Source organism: Coffea eugenioides, chromosome 4, assembly GCF_003713205.1.
Source record: "Coffea eugenioides isolate CCC68of chromosome 4, Ceug_1.0, whole genome shotgun sequence".
NCBI lineage: Eukaryota > Viridiplantae > Streptophyta > Magnoliopsida > Gentianales > Rubiaceae > Coffea > Coffea eugenioides.
Genome location: NC_040038.1, coordinates 9,948,195 through 9,970,883, shown reverse-complemented (window position 1 = coordinate 9,970,883; position 22,689 = coordinate 9,948,195). Strand labels below are relative to the sequence as shown.

Here is a 22,689-nt window from a genome sequence, read left to right as displayed (position 1 = left end):
AGAAAAAAGAAAAATAACAATTTATCAAGAATTGTAATTGAGCACCACAGGCAAGAACATGAAACTCATCACAAAAGTCTACTCAAGGGAGTATCATGCAACTAAATAAATAACAGAAACAACAAGAAAATTCAGGGGAAGAATCACCAGACGAATCGAAAACAAGGATATTAGAAAAACAATTGACTCACTACAACTTATTAGTCTAATTAAGTGCTGTCTTGAGATCTCAATATTTGTATGTCTGGAATAAGTAGAAGTATAGAATATCCAAAAATCGCTATTTGACGTGAGAGAAAGAGATCATCATCAAGTATTTCAAAATGATTACCTGTGGTGGCCAATCTTCATGGGAATTTAAACAGAATAGATTATCTTTTTTTTTGACAAATATATAAATATAGTCTACCAAACAGTGACAGGGAACACTATAGCCTAATAATATGCTTAGGTTGCAAAACAAGACGTACTTATAAACTGAGAACCTATGTTGCATTTTCTCCACCAAATAACCAGAGAGATATTTAGAGAAAAAACACGCTTGCAAAAAAAAAATGACAGGGAGAACGGGGGATGACAGGGCATACTATTTCCAATTGGGAGAGAGCTTCTTGCTTTCTTGATGGTAGAGAGGAATCTCATATGCAAGTTCTGCTAGCCTAAAAAAATCCCTATGTTATTATAAAAGTTTTCACAACAAGAATAGAAATGCAACAATGAAGATGATGCTGGTTTTTTCCCAACAAGTACCAATTTTAAACTATGCCACACCTCGAGTCATACAAAACACCATTCTGAGATGTCGTTGTTCCCCTCTGTGCTAACTTGCAGATGTAATCTTCAACCTATCCAATATACACTTAATTAAAAAAAAAGAAAAATAGAACACTCTGAAATGCATACCTATACATCTAGAAAAGTAGTAAAATAATGAAATTCAACTAAAATCTTGGAAGGACATGTGTGGAAATGCTCTTATTAGATATTATAATCACCGGGAAAAAAAAGAAACCAGTCTCTGCTTCAGAAATGAATTAAAATGAGCATAATGATAGCAATTATTTGTTAGCCTGTGACTCTGTGAGATATATAGAGACAACAGACCTGCAATTGTGCACCCATAAACCTTGTCAAGTCTTGAACCTAGCCAAGTCAAGTTCTTTAGTAACAAAGTGACTTGTTGCACCAATTAATTTGACGCCAGCATCAAATGTTTGCAAATTGTGAATGCCAGGTTACAATCTACCAAAAAGAAGTAAAAAGTAATGATTAAAACAAGCATTTCAAAAAGGCTTAAAAAAACCTGTTTAGCTTGATGACCACCCTTGAAAGATGGCAATAAGCCATGATGAATATTAATAACAGCCTTTCCATAACTTTTTAAGAAGTAGAAAGAACCTGCAGAAATCAACTGAAGTTTTGAAATACAGCCATTGCAATGTGTAATTGAATAATGCTACTCTGGTATGTCAAAGCACAAGTGTATGATAACAAAAAAAAACATTAGAAGCATCAAATGCAGTGATTCCAATGCTCTACTCTGTTGTATTAAAGCAAAAGACATTTGAACTGAAGATCAAAATGGTAGATGAGATGAAGAAATAGAAAAATATTCTAGAATTCTAAATGCCAATCAACCAAGTCTTTGAAGGATGCTGGGAAGAAATCTCACTCTATCGACCTTATGATTGTAAACCCAAAATCATTTAGATGAACACCAACAACAATTATTACGATATCTACCATTGAAGAATAGCCATATCTGCCATTGAAGAATAAATCACAAAAGGGACCATAACTCTCAACATCTGGCCTAAATCCACTTCACAGTACCTCAAACATAAGCCAGATAATCCAGAAAAGAATAAGAAGAAAGGACAAAACCAACTTATTAACTTGCCATAGAAAAATGTACCAAGAAACAAAGTGCAAGGGAGTGCAATAGACCTTCTAGAGTAAAACACATTCTTGTCCTCGGGCACAAAAACATCAGCATTGAGAATGTTTCCACCTATTGAAGCAATACATTCTGATAGCTTTGCAACTATTCCCAACTCATCCTGCAATTTTCACACACCAAAAACAAAATCAAAGAATTAAAAATTCCATCTTTATACCTCATTTGGCCTAATCCAACTAAAAAATGAAAAACCATTTCAATGTCATTAATGATACCGTTACTCACTGGGCAATGGAAGACATGGATACCATGGCTGATGGAGGAAGAGGTAGATTCATCAAGAGACTCCATTTTGAAGGGCCTCTTCGAAAATCTCAAAACTTGAGCAGGGAAACTTGAGGACACCAATTTGCGTAGGAAACTCATTTCCTTCTCCGCCCCAATTAGTTTAGTTCTTAGTAATCCGGCGATTCGACAGGGAAAAAGGAAAGAAAAGAGGAGAAAGACTGAGAAAGGCTAAAGATTGAAATCACAGAATAAGAAAGTAAAGGAGGAGAAGAGAGAGAAATTTGAGAGGAAGGAGGAAGGTACGAAACAAGGAGCAGCGGAGAGAACTGGGTAGCCTTGATTCTTTACCCTAGGTTTTGGATGGGGAGAAACGCATGTCCAACTCCTTAAATCTATTTTTATTTTGACATCGATCACCTGATGGAACGATGTCGTCTTTAAAAATCACGAGCGATTCACGAGGGCCGACGAAAACGAAGAAGGGCGACGAAAAAAAGAGCCTCGGACCAAAACCCCCCACTCGCTCTTATTCTATATATGTTGATAAAAAATTTCCAAGGAAAAAAAATTTCCAAGACGGATAGGTGATCCAATTGCAAGTAGAGTTGAAATATTTGAACCAATACTCTGCACTTCAAGCTTCACCAATCAAAAGTAACCAATTTCTCGTCATTTTTCTTTATCATTCATGGCCATTTTTTGGAGGTCATAGGAATGTTCCATAAGCTTCACAATAGAAAAGACGAGAATAATCTTTGTTTATCTTGAGATTATTGATTTTAGAAGAATATTTTCATCTACCGAAACAATATTAAGTATGATACTGAAGTTTTAGACATTGTTAATATAAATATTGGCTTCTCAGAATTACGTTTGATAAGATAAAGATAACGAAAGGAAAAGAAGTGTGGGTACGTTCAGAGTGAGAGAGAATCATGGAAGATATTAGATGAAAAAAGAAATGGAGTGTGCCTCTATTTCTATCGTAGCACATATGCAGCCTATATGGTAAAAAAAGAATCATAATGGTAATAAATTTTAAAATTAAATTACTTTGGGTATATGTTTTTGAAGGGCAATTATTTTGGCAATAAACTCTTCAAACTATGGATAAAATCGTAATCAATAAGTGGCGATTTTTTTTCCTTATCTAATTCAAACAATGTTTTTAATGCTTCATTTCTTTTTCTTTCGTATTTAATCCAAATAAAATGGATGGGATCCGTTTTTATTTACTTTCATTTGCTTTCTTTTGCACTAGAGCCGTCTCCTTTCATTTTCCCTTTTTCTCAATCCAAACGGTGCATAAGAAAATAACAAAAGTCACATTTAGGCTCAGGCCCTTTGGGCCTCATTCAAACATTGCATTCAAAATTCCCTTTAGATTTTTAAAGGGAAAATGTTCAAAACATTTCTTATATTTTGTCAAATAATTTTTTGTGGTCATTCACTTTTAAAATGTTAATTTTATATCTCTTTCAAATTCATGTTAACAAAAATTTGTCTTAATCTAAGTTTTCGACCATTTTTTACTTTAAAATTATCACGTAACCCATACGTAGTAAGTTTTTATGTACAAAGAGTCAAATTCCACTTTTTTTAGAGGTAAAAATGAATATGAATTAGATTAGATCCCATTTTTTAGAAGAGAAGCGATTATGATTCAAGTCAAATCCTACTTTTTTAGGGGCAAAATTGAGTATGAATTTGTTTAACTACAATTGAGATTTAATCTTTTTACATCAAAAAAAGATCATGTGTGGGTTACGTGATTGATTCAAGATAAAAAAAAATCAAAAACCTAGATTGGAACTAAATCTTACCAATTTGATTTTTTACGGGACGAAAAATTACTATTTTAAAAATGAAGGACAAAAAAATTCATTTGGCTTATACGAGGTACGTTTTCAACTATTTTTAAATTATCACTTGAGAGTGCCCATACAAAAAATAATAAGGTAAAAAATAAAAAAATCTCTCATGATAAATCTAATATACATAAAAGCACTTCGTGGTTTTAAAACGTATAATACGACAGCTCGTGTTTTGATTAAATTGTAAAGGTGACGGAATCCGTTAAATTTAACGGAAATGGAGGAAATGACAAAAATGCCCTGATATAATTAAGCAAAAGACAGCACAATAAAATCATTTTGTTTTATTTTCTACAGAGAGAGAATTGAGGATTAAGGGATAGAATAGGTATATTTGTTAAAAATTAGGTATAAAATTTTTTTTTAGGTTCCATTAAGTTTAACAGATTTCGTCACATTTATAATTTTATTCAAAATATGAAGTATCATGTTATACGTTTTGAAATTACGGAGGTTTTTCCGTATATTAGATTTATCAAGAGGGGCTTTTTTGTTTTTTACCCAAAATAATAATAATAATAAATAAATAAAATATTAGTAGGCGAAAAATGTTGAAGCCTTCCAAACACCACCTAACACCGATTCCACCATCCCTCCCCATCATCAGTAATTCACCAATCAGGAGTCCATTGCTTTTCTTCCTTTTCTCACTAACGATTTGTTCTTCCAGCTGAGGTAAAAGACGACGAACCTGTTTCTGTTTTAACGTATTTATACCCTCCTATCGGGATCGAGGTCTGAAAAATCTCTTCTTTTGTTTATTTTTCCACCTTGTTCGTGTTTTTCTGGCATTGCTTTGGATGGAGTTGTGATTAATGTTGTATTTATGATTCTGCCTAGGATTATTTCTGTGAGTTGAATAAAAAGAAGAAGAGAATATGTCGGCAATTTTAAGGAAAATAATCGCACCTGGAGGAATTCCCGCTTGGGTACCAAATGCTTAAAAAATCCCTTTTTTTTGGGGTAATATTATTATTGGCTCTTTTTTTTTCTTGTTTTTTAATTTGGGAACTTTAATTTTTGAAGGGAATTCGTGTAATTGCATCCAGGACTTATTCCTCTTCTGCTGGAGGAAAAGAGGTGATTAAGCTTTTAATGTTGATATCTGTTTCTTTTGTTTGTACAATTTTTATACTAACTTTTGGATAACAAATTGTTTCCAATATTTGACTTTCGTGTACAAAATTAATTATTGGCCTTTTATAGATGACAGTAAGGGATGCTTTAAATTCTGCACTAGATGAGGAAATGTCTGCAGATCCTTCTGTTTTGTTAATGGGTGAAGAGGTATAATAGTCCCATTTTGCCTTTATTATCTATTTTTAAAGCTATTCTAGATTGTTTAGTTTAGCTTTTTAGTGGTGAATAAGTTCATGGTTGTTAACTAGTTTTTTTTTTTTTTTTTTTTTTGTGAAATCAGGTTGGTGAATATCAAGGTGCATACAAGGTTAGAGAAACTCATTGACATGCGGGCTTGGTGATTACATTGGTTTCGAAATTTGGCTATGTTTTCTTTTTGATCATTTGTCTAACATTATCAATGGTTTAATGTTTCTTGGTGTCTAGATTTCTAAGGGGCTTTTGGACAAGTATGGTCCTAAGAGAGTTATCGATACTCCTATTACTGAGGTTGATTCTTGTTCTTGAATCATTTAATGACATAAAACTTTTTTTCTGTTGACTGAGAGGGAAGAAGGTATTGTCTAATGGTGTGATATTTGTTTTAGGCTGGTTTTACAGGAATGGCTGTTGGTGCAGCCTACCATGGTTTGAGGCCTGTTGTAGAGTTCATGACTTTTAACTTTTCAATGCAGGTCAAACTTCTTTTCTTTGTACATTTTGATACTATTTCTTGTCCTTTTGAAGGCATATTTGGGCCTTGTGCTGATAACTTGGTTTGTGTCATCATTTTTTCGCGTTTTTAATAGTGTTGTAGTTTACCTTCAAGTCTTATGTGAAATAATTGCCAACTTACACACGTTTGGGCTTCCTATCTCCATAATGTGTAATATCTTTTGTTTTGTGATTCATGATGTTCAAGCTTTTAGAATAGCAGCAGCTATGATGGTTAGTTGATTCATTAGTATGGTCTTTTGAAGATTATGCTGGTCTTAAGTTTTTCATTATTGATACCATTTGCTGTATAATATAATGGATCTATCATTTATGGCTGGGCGGAACTGCACTACATTTTTAGCTAGAGATTGATTCAATGCTGTGCTAAAAAGGCATTGTCTATCTTTTGGGATGTTCTCAGTATTTCCCTTTTGCTGGGGAAAACAAGTTAGTTATCCTTGACTTAAGTGATAGATTTGGATATATGCTCTAGTGTAGTTTAGAACTAGATGTCTATCTGCCATGGGGTAAATTACTTTCTTGTTCTCTTCTACTTCAACATATAAAGGAGGCTTCATTCTGGTTGATGGATCATTTTCCTTTTATGATATTGGTCCTTTAAGGATGGTAAAGGAATAAGCCCCTAGCCTTCAGCAGTGTAAATAGCCTAGCGTTTTTGTGTCTTGCGTGTGCAAAGGGTTTAAAATAATCTTATATTTCCTTTTAACAAACTCATTGGTCTTATGAATTTTTTGAAAGTGCTATTGAGGGCACGCAAGATGGAGGATTTATGAGGCATATGTAGCTTGATCTGTATAACTTATCTAATAAGAGATTTCTGCTGGGAATGTTTGCAGGCAATTGACCACATCATCAATTCTGCTGCAAAATCAAACTATATGTCTTCTGGTCAGATTTCAGTGCCTATTGTTTTCAGGGGTCCAAATGGAGCTGCTGCTGGAGTTGGTGCCCAGCATTCCCAGGTAAGTTTTCAATTGTCAAATTCTCATTCCATGGCTGTGTTGTGAGATTCAGAGTCATAGCTTTGTTGTTTAAGGTTGATAATTTTACTAATAGTAAGGGAAATGCAAATGCATCACTTGACAGGTTTCTTGTGGCTATTGAGACTGGTGGAATTTAATTTATTTTTTGTTTTTTGGTCATAATGTTGGTGAGATATTAAAGGAACAGAATAAAGATGATTAAAAAAAACTTACGAGATGTTGAATGCTAGAAGTGAAAGCAGCTAAACGTAGAAACTTTTTGATCTGAGTAGACCTTAGTGAATAAAGGGTTTTGTAAGTAAGGATGGGTCAAACTATCCTGATGCTTACTATGAAAATTGAGGAAGTAATCTAGTTAGCCTTGATGTTTTTGAATTCATGATTAATATAGCTAAATTTTAAAAGTGGATAGAGAGTAATGCTCCTTTCCAGATATATGGAGCATTTAAGCTCAAGAATTCTCCTTTTTAAAATGACATTTTTTGTCAATAATGTGAATTCCTGAAAATTGAAATAGATGGATCCTAAACCCTGTTCTAGTGAGTCCTGTTTTAGTTCCTAAGTCATTTTATAAATATCTTTCGATCTGGAATTATAGGAAGAAATCGTTCTTATGCTCCAAGGGAGAGCATAAAGATTTTAGAAAATCTAGACATTGTGCCATGAAGTTTCTGGACCTAGTGCTTGATAGATGCCTATCAACAATGTATTCCAGTCTGTTGACTGATTAGTTGAGGCGGTAAATTTACTGGGAATGTTCACATCACATGATGCAGAAACAGCACTTGTTTGTACAGCTCAAGTTTATACCTTTTTGCAGTGCTATGCAGCATGGTATGCTTCATGTCCGGGGTTGAAGGTACTTGTGCCATACAACTCAGAGGATGCTCGTGGCCTGTTAAAAGCTGCCATAAGAGACCCGGATCCTGTTGTTTTCCTTGAAAATGAATTGCTGTAAGTAATATCTGAGAGTTTTGAGTATGGTGATTTTGTTAGTGAAAATTGCTGCACTTTACATGGCAACATTCATATTGTGTGCAATCACTTGCGTGTCACAGGTATGGTGAGTCTTTCCCTATTTCGGCAGAGGCCCTTGATTCCAGCTTCTGTCTTCCAATTGGAAAAGCTAAGGTATTTCTTCTAGTAGTTTTGTGTTCCTTGTTTCCAGCAATGCAATCATTTCACTGTGCTGTGATTGGCAGATAGAGCGTGAAGGAAAGGACGTGACTATTGTTGCTTTCTCGAAAATGGTTGGCTATGCTCTTAAGGTTTGTTATTCTCTTCAATGTCAACATTTTGTCTGTCTGAGTGATTGACCTCATTCTACAAGTTAAAGCCAAGTAGTAGCTTTCGTGTAGAGATGATTCAATTTTGATGAACCTTGGGCCTTTGTCTAAAGAAACCTAATGGAGTAGTGTTGTTGACATCTGTATAAAACTCAGTTTAGGAAGTAGTCTTGATTCAGATGGGTAAATTTTTGTTATGGCATCAATTAAGTTGTATATTGAGAGTAGGTATATTTATATTCTTTTGATAAGTAAAATGACCTTATAAAGGAAGCACTCAAGAACTTTCAACTACTGCAAGTACACATATAATTACAGAAATTTGATCTATATATACTGTATACAACACATTCCTGAGGGAATTAGCATAAAAGATGCTCAACAGTAGTTCAGTGTCCATGCCCTTCTGGTATATTTTTATTTTTTTTCCCTATTGTTAGTGGTTTGAGGGTTAAAATCAACTTTTCATTAGTCAATTGTCAGTCTGCAGATAGTTGACAAGATAATTAAGATTAAGATGACCATATGTGCCACATGGTGGGCAGTTTCTCTTGAGGTTTTGTCAAGCTGTTCATTCACCATTTTTTGTGGTGATATTCTTTAGTATTAGTATTTCATGGTCTGTACCAAATTTTGATTTTTTTTTTTTTGGGTGTGATTATTAAACTTTCATGACAGAAAAGTTGAAGAAGAAACGAGATCTCTTTGATGGTCTGTATGGATTAGGTGTTTTTACGGGTGTTTTGTGAAAACTTTAATGTAGCTTTGTATATTAAAAACTCACTGTAGATGTATATTGGGGGTGTTTCTAAAATTTAAAATTTTATTGGGGTATTTTCAAAATTTTCCTCCCTACCTCAAAACCACCTCCCACCCCCTCTCCATCCCCCCTCCCCTAGCCACCATCAGCAGGCTGCAGCACTACCCCACCACCACCTCCACTCCCCTCCTTTCTCCTCCCTCTTCCTCTTAGACTGGTCACGACCAAATCTGGTCATCGCAACCAAATCTGGCCACGGGCAGGGAGGGGAAGGAAGGGGAAAAGGAGGAGGAAGGAGAGAGGAGGAGGGGGGAAGAGTAGGTAGTGGTGCAGGTGGTGGAGGTGTTGCTGGTTGAGGCTTTGGCATTGGTGCTAGAGAGAGGAGGGTGGGGTGGTGGTGGGGAAGGAGGGAAGAGGAGAGGAGAGGAGAGATGGTGGTGGTGGGTGGAGAAGAATAAGAGGTGGCAGTTTTTTTTTTTTTTTTTGTTATGAGTGTTTTTGGTAGGTGTTTATGAGATGGTATTTGAAGTGTTTTTAGATGTGTTTTGGGAAAAGCTTCCAATTTAAACAGACCCTTTGTTTTTTCAGATATTGTACGATTTGCCCATACTTTCTGTAAAATGATGACTTTTTAATTTCAATTGTATATCCACCTACTGAAATCCTAAGGTAATGATCTGTAGGCTGCTGAGATTCTGGCAAAGGAGGGAGTCAGTGCTGAGGTACATTAAAATTGCAAGTTCTTCCATATTCTAATAAGCAGTGTGGTAACAAGACGAAAATGTACTTTGTTGTGTTAAAAGTTTTGTTCTTTCAAATTGCAGGTTATAAATTTGCGCTCAATCCGGCCACTTGATAGAGCCACAATCAATACTTCTGTTAGGAAAACGAACAGGCTTGTGACTGTTGAAGAAGGGTTTCCACAACATGGTGTTGGGGCTGAGATCTGGTTGATTTTCTTTTTTGTTATCTTTCTTCCAAACCTTTCTATTGTGCATCTACTTCTCTTTTCTTGATATGTGTTTAATTATCTCATTGTCCATTTCATCAGTGCATCTATTGTTGAGGAGAGCTTTGAGTATCTTGATGCACCTGTTGAAAGAATTACAGGGGCTGATGTTCCCATGCCTTACGCAGCCAATCTTGAGAGAATGGCTGTCCCACAGGTTTGTTCTTTCTGAACTTCTTTCTCCTTTTGCAGCTTCACATTTTTTAGCTAAAACTTCAGAGGTTACTATGGGTTATGCATGCTTTAAAGGGAAGAAACAGTTGTAGACGTCATTCACACTTCCACATACAGAATGGATTGAATATATGCTTGTGTAAAAGAATCAGACATTAAAGATGAAAGTGAGAAGTCTTAACATCAAAAAGAAACTAAAAGGATGACAAAATAATCACCTTGTTTTTTGTGTTGTGCGTTGTATATGTAATATTCAACTCCACAATGAACAGGGTGTTTCAAGTGGTACTGACTTCTGCTTGGCATACTTTTATTTTTTTTAAGCTATGTCTCTACATTGTCTTTTAGTAAGTCTACTTTCTGAAATTCGTCATTATCTATCTGCGTGCTTTTACTTGGGGGTTCCCTCCAAACAGGTTGAGGATATTGTACGTGCAGCAAAGAGGACCTGCTATAGATCAGTTCCAGTGGCTGTAAATGCCTAAGCTGCTGGATTACAAAGCTTTCTTGCGATTGTTTTTCATGGTTTTTTTTCATCGATTGAACAATGAGTCTTTTGAACCAAATCTTGATCCAGCTGTTTGGAGTCTGGAACTCTCATCTTCCTGATGCAACTGGATTAACTAAACTAATCTGGTCATACTCGGAAACATTACAATAAATGTGCATGGCATCATAGGTCTAGTATTTTTTTGACTTTCCTGCATTCACTGCTGGAGGAGAGTATCTTGTTTTGCGAAACATTGAGGGGAGCAAGTCATTTCTCAAGTGTTCTTCTGTACATTGTATGGTGTTATTTCTATGGAAAGCCAACTCATTTACATTTTTGCAGTCGTTGCATCATTGGTTTATTTAATATATATACCTACTTCTTGATCATTGGTTATTGTCACTCTTATTGATATTGGTTAGAAAACCATGTACATAAAGGATTGATATAGCTAACTGACATACAGATGAAATATTTACATTTCTCTTCTATACTTTGAATCCCTGTGTTGCTGCCTAAAGTACATGGTAGGTGAGATGACATAAATCTTGTCATCATGCATTTTTGTGTGAGAATAGCAAGCCCTGCACGATGTTGAATTGACTGGCCATGAGGAGCAGATTCAAGTATGGCTCCAGGAGCCCAAGAAGATCATAGTCCTGATGGGATCTTCGATAAAGGAGCGCTGGTTTCGTCTTTCATGTTCCTGGATTATGTTATTTCGGCCACCATCTCCCATCGAAGTTTGACTTGCAGCCATTTTCCCCAGAGCTTTCTCATAAACTAACCTTAGCTTCTCTTGTATGGTGACTGTTCTCTTTGAGTCACGACGATTCATCAAAGAGTCATGATGTTGATGATGATCACCAGAGAATTGTTGAGGTTTCATCCTCAATTCTCTAATTGCAGGTTAATTGGCCAAGTCTACATAAGAAAGATATAGTGAAGCGAACTGAGAGGACTTGACTACAAATTTATAGAGAGGAGAGGCTTCTGAGCCTTGTCCAAGCAATGTTGTCTATTGGTCTTTATTCTCGAGCAAAGAATAAAGAACCTCAAATGTATTGCCACATGCATAATTGTCACGTTGTAGGTGGTGGGGTTAGGAGGTTCTCTCAGTCTCCTTACCTGCAGCCATTAGTATTAAGCATCAAGACTGAAATATTCCCAAAGTTGTGGACGACAGTCGAGATTCCAACCGCATTATTAGCTCGAAAAGTAATTTTGGAAGCAACTGCCACCCTCAGCTGTGTTTTCTTTCAGCTACCTTCTTCATCACAGTTGCAACCAACACATTTACTCATTTTTCTACTACCATGACTGGTTGTTGAAAATGACTTATAGTCTTTAAATCTACAAAAGAAGTTAATAAAACTCTAGTCTAATAGTTAAGATTGAGGTCCCAAGACCTGTACTTTTGGTTCAAGTCTCGCTAATGTTAGACTCCTCTCCTACTTTATGTGATTAGTTTGTAGCTGTGTTGAATTGTAATTTCTTTCATTTGTGAGCATGGTTCAAAGACTCAGCCGTCATTGGAACGGAGCTCTTGGATACGATATCGGAACGAGATAACTCCAAGATGATGGATCACTGAGAACTCGGCCGAGACATCTCTGAGACGGATAAGAACGGTTGAATTGTCCTAAATCATTTCGAGTCAACTTAAATTTTTATTATTTTTGCTAATTTTTTATTATTTTTGCTTATTATTTTTTTATATTATTCACAATTTTTAGAATATTAAATGTTTCAAAATTTACGTCTCGCCGACATGTCGAAATCGATGTGGAACGGTTTAGACCACGATCGCGATCGCAACCGCAACTTTGAACCACGTTTGTGCGAGTTAGTTTGAGTTTCTGATTTATTTATATTAATCCTACTATTGTGGATTCTTGTAATCTTATCAAAAAACTACAGAAGATGAGTTGTTCAGATAAAGAATCAGATTCGTGCGATATGTTACATCAGAAAAAGAAAAAAATTCTCGCAGTAACGTCATGTACAACCTTTGCTGTCATATTCACCTTTGCCTCTAAAGAACATCCCCAAATCTGATTTCGTGCACGTATTGTTTTCAATCGAAGCTGCGGATTCAATCAATTGCTAATTCAAATTACAAACTTTACAAGAGATAATCTAAACAAACTCAAGGGAAGGCTCCCATAAAAGTATGCGACTAATGCGATTCTACTGATCTCAATTCATAGGATAAAGATCAGTATTTGGCATCCTTGTTACAAGCATCCAGGTATACCTGCTGCATATGATTACAGCAATGAGAATAAAAATACATGTCACATGAGCACTCTATCTTGAATGTTACAATCGGAGTCCATGTCAAGGGCTTGGCAACCTGTTGCCAAAATGTTTCTCCAGGTCTTGTATCAATCCCTGTTATTTGTTACTATATCCGCCTCAGCCCTCTTGAGATCAAGAGACATCACAGCATATATCCTGCCTTTTAGCATCTTCTTCCGTCGTCCCATCTCTTGAAGAAAACTCACAAATTAGGGAAGAGAGCAAAGATTCAAGCCGCTAGCTCGAGGGCGTTTCTTGACTTCTGAATTAACATAAATCAAACACTCAACTGTACTACAGCTAAAAATTAAAATGAGGATCAAGATGATGAAAAGACAGCAAGATACAAGTTTTTATCCCCACACGAACTTTCCCAAGCCAAAGAAAGATGTGTGTATCTGAATTTGGGGAATCATTACATAGGAAGTAACTACAAGTAAATGAAGGCCCAAGCTCTGAAACTTTACAAGAAGCACTATTAACTGTACAAAAACGAGGGGAATTCAATAGAAAATTTTACTCATAATTTCTTAGATGTTCCTTTTGAGAATTTACAAAAGCGCCTCCAATATTGCAAGGCTCAAAAAATGGATAAAAAAAATGAAGAGCGAAAAAAAAATAAAATTAAATGCCAGGAAAAACACTTTGATCCACAAAACCTTTTTATTTCTTATGCATACTCTACTTTTGGCGACCAAAAATCTCTGAAGCTGATTCCTTCTTGAGCCTTAGATCCATTGATAACCTAACTGTAGATGGAAGGAAGGCATTAAAAATTCCTCGAGAAGGCACCATCTGAGGTTCTTCTTTCTTAATTCTCCTCCTGGACGGTCCACCAGTTGCTGCAGTATTCTTAAGAGATCGAGATGACTTTGGATCAAAAATTGATGAATTAAAAGAATTGTCAGCCACATTAAACGATAAAGGGCCATTATTGGAGTTATCGAGAGGGTATCCTACTGCCGCATCCTGATGAGGAGGTGGAAATTTTTCGCTTTTGCTCTTAGCATTTGCTTCTGTCATCATTCTCCACCTCTGCAGATAAGTAATATAAATGCTGGGTAGAAAAAACGGGTAATTGATGGATAAACTCATTAAACCTAGAAGCAAACACCTTGTCTGAAAATTTTATGTTAGGATGAAAAAAGAAACAAAAAAAGACTCAAGATAATTTCCTACTCAATTCTTTTTGGCAAAATCACTGGTAGCTAGGCAAGCGGGATCATATGGAAAACTCAAGAAACCACAAATGAAGGGGAACCTAAGATTTAGAGGTGACTGTGCCTGTTACTTCAAAGCCAGTGGTGCAGAACCAGATGAGGACTGACTTGACAAGACATTAGAAAATGGCAATTTCCATTCTATGAGCTAGACTACTAGAGAGCAGAATCAACTTTAGCAGGCTAATATTCAGTTTTAAAGGAAGTAGATATTGTTTTCCTTACATCTAAATTTGCTTGATTCTCTGCATTAGCTTCTGGAGCTGGAACAGCTCGACTAATCCGGTCACGAGCTCTCACTCTTCTCGCACCATCTACAGCATGTGGTTTCCCACTTAAACCTCTTTGCCTAAAAACACCTTCAAGTTAGTATATACATAGAGCAGTAGGAAAATTTCTGATGATAGGATGCAAAAGTACCTCCTGGCTTCTTCATCTCTCAATTTGAGGTCAATTTCCTTGCTCGGAGGATACTTTGGCAAGCTTAATGGGTTGCAGGCAAAAGGTTCAGTAGTAAAGAACTGAAAAAAAAAGGAAAAAAAAGCGTAAAAAGCTGTCTGAATGTATCCATATTGCCGTGAATGTCAGATGCCAACTAACATTGAACTAACATATAAACTCCCCAGGATAGAAATGGCCACAAAAAAAGTGATACAAAAGCCAAAATGCTAAAAGAAAAAATAAAGAGGAACAGGTAATAAGAAAGTCAATCAGAAACAGAAATTATACACTCACAATTTTCTTGCATGTGCACATGTAAAAATGAAGTTCAAAAGATGAAACAAGATACCCTGAAGTAATATGCATATATTTGATTGTACTGAGTGATAAGTCACTGCCAAAACCTATTAGAAGTATTTCCCTTCATTCATCTTCAGGTTTCTAGAAGATCAAGGAAAAGATACGGTCCATTTCCCTTAAACACCTCCATTCAGAATTTGATGATACTGAAGAAAAGGAGTACAGCAGACAGTAAAGATCAGCTTTAGATATTGTTAAAGAGAAGTTTTCCACCGATGAAGCAGTTTGCATCTAGCATTTGTCAGGTTTGTGTTTTAGAGAGGAAAGAAGGTCACTATCCCAGCAATATACTCAAAAGGTGGCCAATGAGGCTCATCATTGGACTGGATAACTTCATAAAAGCAACAATGTTCTGTCAATTCTGTTTGCTGTCTAAGACCAGATAACTCAAAGGGCAATAACAGTCCAAGAATCAAAATTGCAGACCAAGAAAGAGAACAAAGGATGCTAAAGTTAATGCAGTAGGATGATGGCCAAGTAACTATGCCTTCAAAGACCACCAACATTTGGAGAACATTCAACATATAGTTCATTCCCCTTGGACCCTTCATGATTAATTTACCTAACGCACTGCTTGCCTATCATTGACTAGAGTAATAGCCAGCCCCAAACATAAGTCATACATAGCTGACTAGACTAATAGCTGAATACAAATATAACTTTGAGACACAAATATGAAGCAGTTAGACGAGCAACCTCTGTAACTAGATATTTCTGCTTTTTGTGAAATTTGCACAGTTATGCAATACTTACATTACTATTTAAAGCAGCTGTAGCAGTGCCTCGATCTTTGGGGTCGATAGCAAGAAGAGTTTCAATCAAGGGGAGAGAAGAGGGTGGAAAATCCTTGAAGGTTTCTGATATGCAGCGCTTATAAGGTTGCTGTGGTTTAAAAAGAGTAGCATTTGGCAACCTGGATTTCTTCCAATACTCCTCCGACGGAGAACCACACAACTTGAATATCTTGTGGAGTTGCTCAACCTAACAGCAAAAAGTCTAAATTATCAAATGGCCTTGCATCCGGTACAAAAAAGGCTTAAAAGCACAAAGCAGATAACCGTATTATGCTCAACAATGAATTGATTAGAAGTGAAATCAACAGTAACTGAATAATTTTCTCTCCCGTCCAATTTTCTTCCTCTGACAAATATGAAACAGATTCTGGGAAAAATACTAGATTTGATGTTGATATAACACATAAAAGTATGCTGTATTAATATACTTTCAGCTTAATCCCTAACATGAACAAAAATGCCACATTTAGCTCATTGACTGCATAAACAAAAGATGAGATATCCATGCACAAGGATTCATAGACTAAGCATAACATCTTTTAAATCAGTCATCAGGTGTTAGAACACTGATACAAAATAATACTAGAAGACTAGCTTCTCAAAGAGAAAGATTTCTATTCACAGTTGCCAAGAAAGGAAAAAGTAATAATCCTCCAGGCCAAACCCCTTGAAAACAAAAAACAATCAGGGCTTGTCTTGAATTGAGGAAGAATACAAGTATATAAAGCTTCACATAAATGAGCAAGAATCTCAGTTATTGTTGTAATCCCCCTTAATATTATTCAGTGATGAATAGCTGCAAAAGTTCCCCCTATCTGCTGTAAATACAATGTGTAAAGGAAAAATAAGCAAAGAGGATGCTGGACTAAGAATGCTATCAAGTGACTTGCGATCAATCAAACTAACCCCACCAGAAGCATTAGAGGCAATGGAATGGCTTCATCAACGAAGCAAAAGGACATTACTGAGAAGAAAAAAGATACCTCTGTTCTTCCTGGCATTATTGGCTTCCCAGCAAGTAATTCAGCTAAAATGCAGCCAGCACTCCACAGATCAACTCCGATACCATAAGAAGTGGCCCCAAGGAGAAGTTCTGGTGGCCGGTACCAGAGGGTCACAACACGACTAGTCATGGGTTGCTTCTGTTCAGGATCATAAAAAGAAGCTAAGCCAAAATCAGCAATTTTTAAATTTCCTTCATTGTCAATGAGTAAATTGGAGCATTTGATATCTCGGTGTAGCACACCATTATTGTGGCAATGTTCAAGGCCAGAAAGCAGCTGATGCATATAGCACTTCACCTGCAATAAGAAGTGCATTGGAAGATTAATTTCTCATGTTCAACATGAAGAGAAGAAAAATCTGTGGCATACAGATAATCTAAAAGGGCCAAAGGATTAGAATTCGTGCAAGGAGAATCTGACACACTTAAACTAACAATTTCCATAAAAGAATAATTCTAGCGTTGAGGAAAAAGCCCTGTTGGATTGAGTAGACCCGAACCATTATTGTAACATGATTTGCAGAAGAGAGTTATTTTGTTTGCACAAATTTACAAGCATACCAATATTTGCATGCAGTGAATAAATCCTACATATTTGAATTAATTTTTTGGTATACAAGATTATTAAAAAAAAAAAAAGGCAAAGTAAACAAACGTTTAACCAAATCAAGTGCTGAAGTTATCCAAAGCAGCAGGTACTTTACACTATGACATGCCAAAAACATAAGATAAATTGAAATAAAATAAAATAAAACCCATAGGAACTAAGCATGTAAAAACGTATTAAAACTGCAACTTAAGTTCAGATAAGAATCTCATATCCTAAGACAATGTTGACAGGCATTATTGGCTGGAAATATGTTAGTACAGATACCATACCTATAACTTAACAGTCAAAATTTTCCCCCTAAGAGTGATTAAAATGGTCTGAGTAAGCAGACACCCAATTGAGCTTTTTAACTTCATGGACCCAAAACTGTGAATTCTTCACCATTAGAGAACATCAATAGACCCAATCATCACAACCGTAAAAAGCCACAGCATTGGATACCCAAAGGAGTAGCAGGCATGGACCCGACAGTTTAGTTAATGTCCCATTGCAACCTCAGAAAGCAGAAGAATCAAAACTAAAAGACAGATGCATTATCAGAATATCTTGGCCACAGTCCTTAAATAGAAGTGCAAAATCACAGCTCTGGCCACTTGCAAAGTAAGAAAGGGTAGTCAAGGGAATAAAAACTACCAAAATGCGAATCAAACTATTATTAAAATCTTAGAAGTTTCAAAATAACAGCACTAATCTACAACACTTTGACAGCTGTAATTATCGTAAAAATCATTTAACCAGGAAAACAAATCTTCTGTTGAATATTACCTGGGGCTCAGTGAACTTGATCTCTTGGCCCGCCGAAAGCCCAGCAAGATCATGCTCCATGTACTCAAAAACTAAGTAAAGACTAGATGACATTCTTGAAGTGACCAGCCCTTCAAGCTTTATGACATTGGGATGATCCAACTTACTCAACACAAGAATTTCTCTTGCCATGAACTTCAAACTCTCCGGCTCCAAGTTATCAAACCTGACCTTCTTTAATGCCACTATCTTCCCTGTTATCAAGTCCTTTGCTTTGTATACATTGCTGTAAGTACCTTGCCCAATCTACACATCCCAAATAAAAAAATTATTGATATAAGAGCAAAAATGAAATTCATTAAGCATAACACAAGCAAGTGATAAAATCATGCGCCTTTTCCAGCATCCCAAGAAAAAAATTGTCATTGACCAAATCAAATACTGCACCAAGGAGTTGTACATTATGCATTGGAACTTGTAACTTGAGTAATACATGACACTCTTTAGGTTATTTCCCAAATACTGACCTTTTACTGGTCATTTAAAATAAATAAATAAATAAATATAAATAAATATATATATATATATTAGTTCTAATTGTGTTCCCAATAGAGGGAAATCTTTTTGCTTTTTTTTCCCCCTAACAATCTCTCAGGATTCACTTTAAAGTTTAATTCTCAAGAATATATTTCCGTCATTTAGAAATAGAAATAAAAGCAACAACATTTCTTCAATTTCTTATAAAAATATCAATGTTTGGAAAAATAAAACACACAATAACAGAATTAATAGTGTGAACGAAAGTACAGCAGTCCACTGTTGTACGTCATTCCTTAACAGTTGTACCTTAATCCTCCAATGCAAAAAAAAAAAAAAAAATCCGTCGGTATATTAGCGGATAATAAAGCCATTTTTTTTTTCAATCACCTTATCGAGTTTCTCGAAAGTATTGGCACGGCGAGGTGTCCAATCCTTAATAGCATCTCCGGCGACAGCAACTAGCCAAGTCGGCCATCCTTGCTGATTAGTAGCAGTGATATTCCTCAGAGAATACTCCAGTATCGCCGCCGTTTGCTTCCTTCGGTCAGGCTCCCGCGCCGGAAATTCTGCAGTCCTCTCCTTTCCTTCGCCCTGTTTTTGAACTCCAACCACCTCAGTACCCGGTCTCCGTTGACCAATTCTTCTCCGGCGTCCATTTCCTCCTCTCCGGCGAGTAGCTGTCCCAGTTTCTCCGGCAGCCCTCGTCCCAAGAACACACCCCATATCGCTTGTTTTGCACCTTATCTTAGCTTTGCCATATGGGTTTGCCTCCAAACCAGTAATCGGAATACCACTTATCTAGAACATGCAGGAAAAACAGCTCAACTGAAAACAACTGATGGGTTTTTGTTTTTGTTTTCCCTTTTTTTCTTTTTTCTTTTTTCTCTGCATTAAAAATCAACACTTGAGAGCTGGCTTTCAGCTCCTTTCATCGAATTCCTGCAAAACCCATTTGAGTATTTATTTCTCAGAGTGTGTTAATGCGGGTGTATTTGAGTGTGTGTGAAAAAGGTTAACTTTCTAGGAGAGTGAAAAGGAGGAAGTTGCAGTTTAGCAGTTGGGGGCATCTATGAATTGAACGGGATTTTTTTGTCTGCGGCTGGAAAGTACTAAAGAAAGGGTCATGATTTTCGGGTTTATCGACGATAATGCCACTATTTTGCTGAGGTCACGTTACGACTTGTGAGGTGTGAGAGGCTCAAGGATAATGATGGCATTAGTGTTGAGTGCGTGTGCAAAAGTCAAAATTGCGAGTAGGACTGATTGAGTAAATCTTTTCTCCAATTTTGACTTGTCTTACAAATATTACCACCCCCCAATTAATATTTGGTAGCTTAGTTGAAAGGTAAATTAATAACCTTTAGATGAAAATGACAAGGGAATAACATACTCAATTACTCATGGGCATGGGAATTGAAATCTATGTGTTAGATTACAATAATTAATTCGATGTGTTTGGATAAGAGCTTATTTGAAAAAGGTCATTTGGATTATTGTAACATTTTTTTTGTGAAGTAAAAAGATGATTAAAAATCGTATTTATGATATAAATTCAATAATATTTGAATTTTTTTTTGCAAATCATGCTAACGAAACAAAATGATTCATGATAGATTTGTTCAATTAATGCTCAATAAGTCGTATTAAAAGAAATTTTACATGCATGTTAAATTTTTTATTACTGAAATTAAATAGCAAAATTGTGTAAGTGGTCACGTTGTACAATGAGAACTTCATGATTTACTAGGGTTTGAGAAACCGAGTTGATGGGAGCCAAGTAAGGCAAGGAGACACTTTGAATTAGGGCTGCAAACGAATCGAGCCGCTCGCGAGCCGCTCGCGAGCGGCTCGAGTCAAGCTCGAGTCGAGCTCGACATTAATCGAGCTCGAGTCGAGCTCGAGCCAGCTCGAGTCAAACTCGAGCTCGAACTCGAGCTCAAAATATTAAGCTCGTTAGCTCGCGAGCCGGCTCGCGAGCTTGAATATATATATATATTTTTTTATTTTTATTTTTATTTAATAATAAAATTACGTATATTATATATATATATTTTTTATTTTTTATTTTCATAGTGAAATTACGGATATATCCTTAATATTTTATTATTTATTCAGAAAAAATATTATTTTATTTATTTTTTTAAAAAATAAAATAATTTTTTTTATTTTTTTCGAGCTCGAGCTCGAAAATTGCCAGCTCGTCGAGCTCGAGCTCGAGCTCGAGCTTGATAAAATTTAGCTAAGGCTCGGCTCGATTAGCTCAAAGCTCGACTCGGCTCGGCTCGTTTGCAGCCCTACTTCGAATTATTGGATACTCAAACAAGTTTAACTCAATAAGAGCTCATTTAGTTTAGTTTATCAACAAATTAGGTTAAACATGAACATCATTTTGTGTTCGATAAAGATTCAAATTCAGCTGGACTTTGGCCTAATTAGCATAAAATTAAAATTCATATGTAAAAATTCAAATTACTCAAGTTCGACTCGCTAAAAAATCATTTAAATTTAAGTTGATTAAAAAAAATGCACTAAAAAGTACGAGTACGATTTCAAACTTGCTAAAATAAACAAATAAATTTAAATATTAGAATGTTAAAGCTTGATTAAGCTCATTTATTACTTCTAGAGCCAAAGTCATGTCAATCGGGGTGATTTGCCTCCATTATCCCACACAAGACAAGATATGCCATTGTGGCTAAAGGCAAATATCGCAATTCACAAAACTATAGAGTCATGCCTTTTATGATTGATTCTGTACCTCAATACTTCTTGGTTATCCATATGCCCAATAAATTCATGCGATCAAGGTAATCAATACTGAATTTAATGTACTTGGAGTGGTTAGTTAACTATTGTTGGGTATTGAATTTTCATTCTGACCATCATTTTCATAAAAATTATAGAGGAATTGTTCGCTTGAGATGGTCCAACAAAATGCCTGTACATTTATGAACAACACACAGAGATATGACCTGTTCCTTCTTAACAACTATTATGAGTTGGACATTTAGAAAGGAACAAGTGAAAGACAAACCTGACCATCTATTTTTAGGTCAGATGCATTCTAATGACTTCAATTAGGTGTACTTCAATTCAAGTTGTTGAATTCAACGTAAATATAGTTTTGTTTTAGACCTTTTTGTCAATTGTTTTCTTGTAATACACTCAGCCTATGACAGTTTCAACCAATTGTATAATGCTAGTTGATATTTTGTATAGAACTGGTTTAGTAGGATAAATTATTATGAAGGCCCTTAAAACTTTTGCAACAGTTCAATCTCAATATAAAAGTTATCCAAGATTTCAACTAAGCCCTTAAACTATCAATTGCAATATCGACATACAGATTTTACAGATATTATTATTAGTTTTGGTATATTGACTCATTTTTTGATTGAGGTTATTGACATACGAAAATTCAGACGAGACAATCCATGATTTTACCATTTGGATCCATGGGCAGAATTTAACCTACGAGTGTCGAATGCAGATCAATCATATGGTAAATTGTCATCGAAGGAGTAGTTTTCTCCTTTTTTTTCTTTTTTCTTTTGGTGCGATTCTTAATCATGACAGAAACAAAAACGTATGTTTATTATAGTTTTTACAGTAAACTATCCAGATATTCACTAAACTTTTCGAATAGTTGAATTTTAAGCACTATCACTAAAATTTTAAGAGTGTGTATTTACTCACTAAACTATTAAAAGTATAAATTTCATGCCATTCTATTCATTTCTACCATGTAGTCTATTTTCACCGTTACGTCCCCATGACTCTCCTTAAAAATTTGATAGATGTGACGTTGAAAATAGATGAAATGATTCAAAATTTATATTTTTGATAATTTAGTAGACAAATACATGCTCTTAATAGTTGAGTGGTTAAAAATCTACTATTCAAAAAGTTTAGCGAGTAGTCAGATAATTTGCTCTAGATTTTATGAGAATGTTAAGGGTAAAGAAATAAAGATAGTAAGTAAACAGAGAAAAGTAAAGATGCCCTTTTCCTATCAATAATAATTGTCATCGACATATTAGTCAAACTCAATTTTT

The 22,689-nt window shown here is 35.6% G+C and overlaps 3 protein-coding genes across 4 annotated transcripts; 1 reads left to right on the top strand and 2 right to left on the bottom strand.

The window, feature by feature from the left end:
* Nucleotides 1-1,182: 1,182 nt before the first annotated feature.
* Nucleotides 1,183-2,351, bottom strand: LOC113769527 (formyltetrahydrofolate deformylase 2, mitochondrial-like). The gene is made up of 3 exons (XM_027313992.1): nucleotides 2,186-2,351; nucleotides 1,948-2,060; nucleotides 1,183-1,242 (listed from the first exon to the last, which is right to left on the bottom strand). Exons 1-3 carry the CDS (start codon nucleotides 2,324-2,326, stop codon nucleotides 1,236-1,238), a joined length of 261 nt encoding a protein of 86 aa, XP_027169793.1. The 5' UTR covers nucleotides 2,327-2,351; the 3' UTR covers nucleotides 1,183-1,235.
* Nucleotides 2,352-4,626: 2,275 nt separating this feature from the next.
* Nucleotides 4,627-10,962, top strand: LOC113768340 (pyruvate dehydrogenase E1 component subunit beta-1, mitochondrial). 2 transcript variants are annotated; one of them, XM_027312658.1, is made up of 15 exons: nucleotides 4,627-4,737; nucleotides 4,903-4,991; nucleotides 5,089-5,142; nucleotides 5,269-5,349; nucleotides 5,483-5,509; nucleotides 5,629-5,691; nucleotides 5,790-5,876; nucleotides 6,756-6,881; nucleotides 7,723-7,856; nucleotides 7,961-8,033; nucleotides 8,105-8,170; nucleotides 9,632-9,670; nucleotides 9,773-9,897; nucleotides 10,000-10,114; nucleotides 10,548-10,962. In XM_027312658.1, exons 2-15 carry the CDS (start codon nucleotides 4,941-4,943, stop codon nucleotides 10,614-10,616), a joined length of 1,110 nt encoding a protein of 369 aa, XP_027168459.1. In that variant the 5' UTR covers nucleotides 4,627-4,737; nucleotides 4,903-4,940; the 3' UTR covers nucleotides 10,617-10,962. The 2 variants fall into 2 exon arrangements, with proteins under 2 accessions (XP_027168459.1, XP_027168458.1); XM_027312657.1 differs by having other exon boundaries at nucleotides 4,627-4,797.
* Nucleotides 10,963-13,400: 2,438 nt separating this feature from the next.
* LOC113768339 (probable serine/threonine-protein kinase At1g54610) lies at nucleotides 13,401-19,719 on the bottom strand. The gene is made up of 7 exons (XM_027312656.1): nucleotides 19,022-19,719; nucleotides 18,116-18,400; nucleotides 16,721-17,038; nucleotides 15,697-15,924; nucleotides 14,563-14,663; nucleotides 14,368-14,491; nucleotides 13,401-13,957 (listed from the first exon to the last, which is right to left on the bottom strand). Exons 1-7 carry the CDS (start codon nucleotides 19,355-19,357, stop codon nucleotides 13,604-13,606), a joined length of 1,746 nt encoding a protein of 581 aa, XP_027168457.1. The 5' UTR covers nucleotides 19,358-19,719; the 3' UTR covers nucleotides 13,401-13,603.
* Between the last annotated feature and the right edge of the window lie 2,970 nt (nucleotides 19,720-22,689).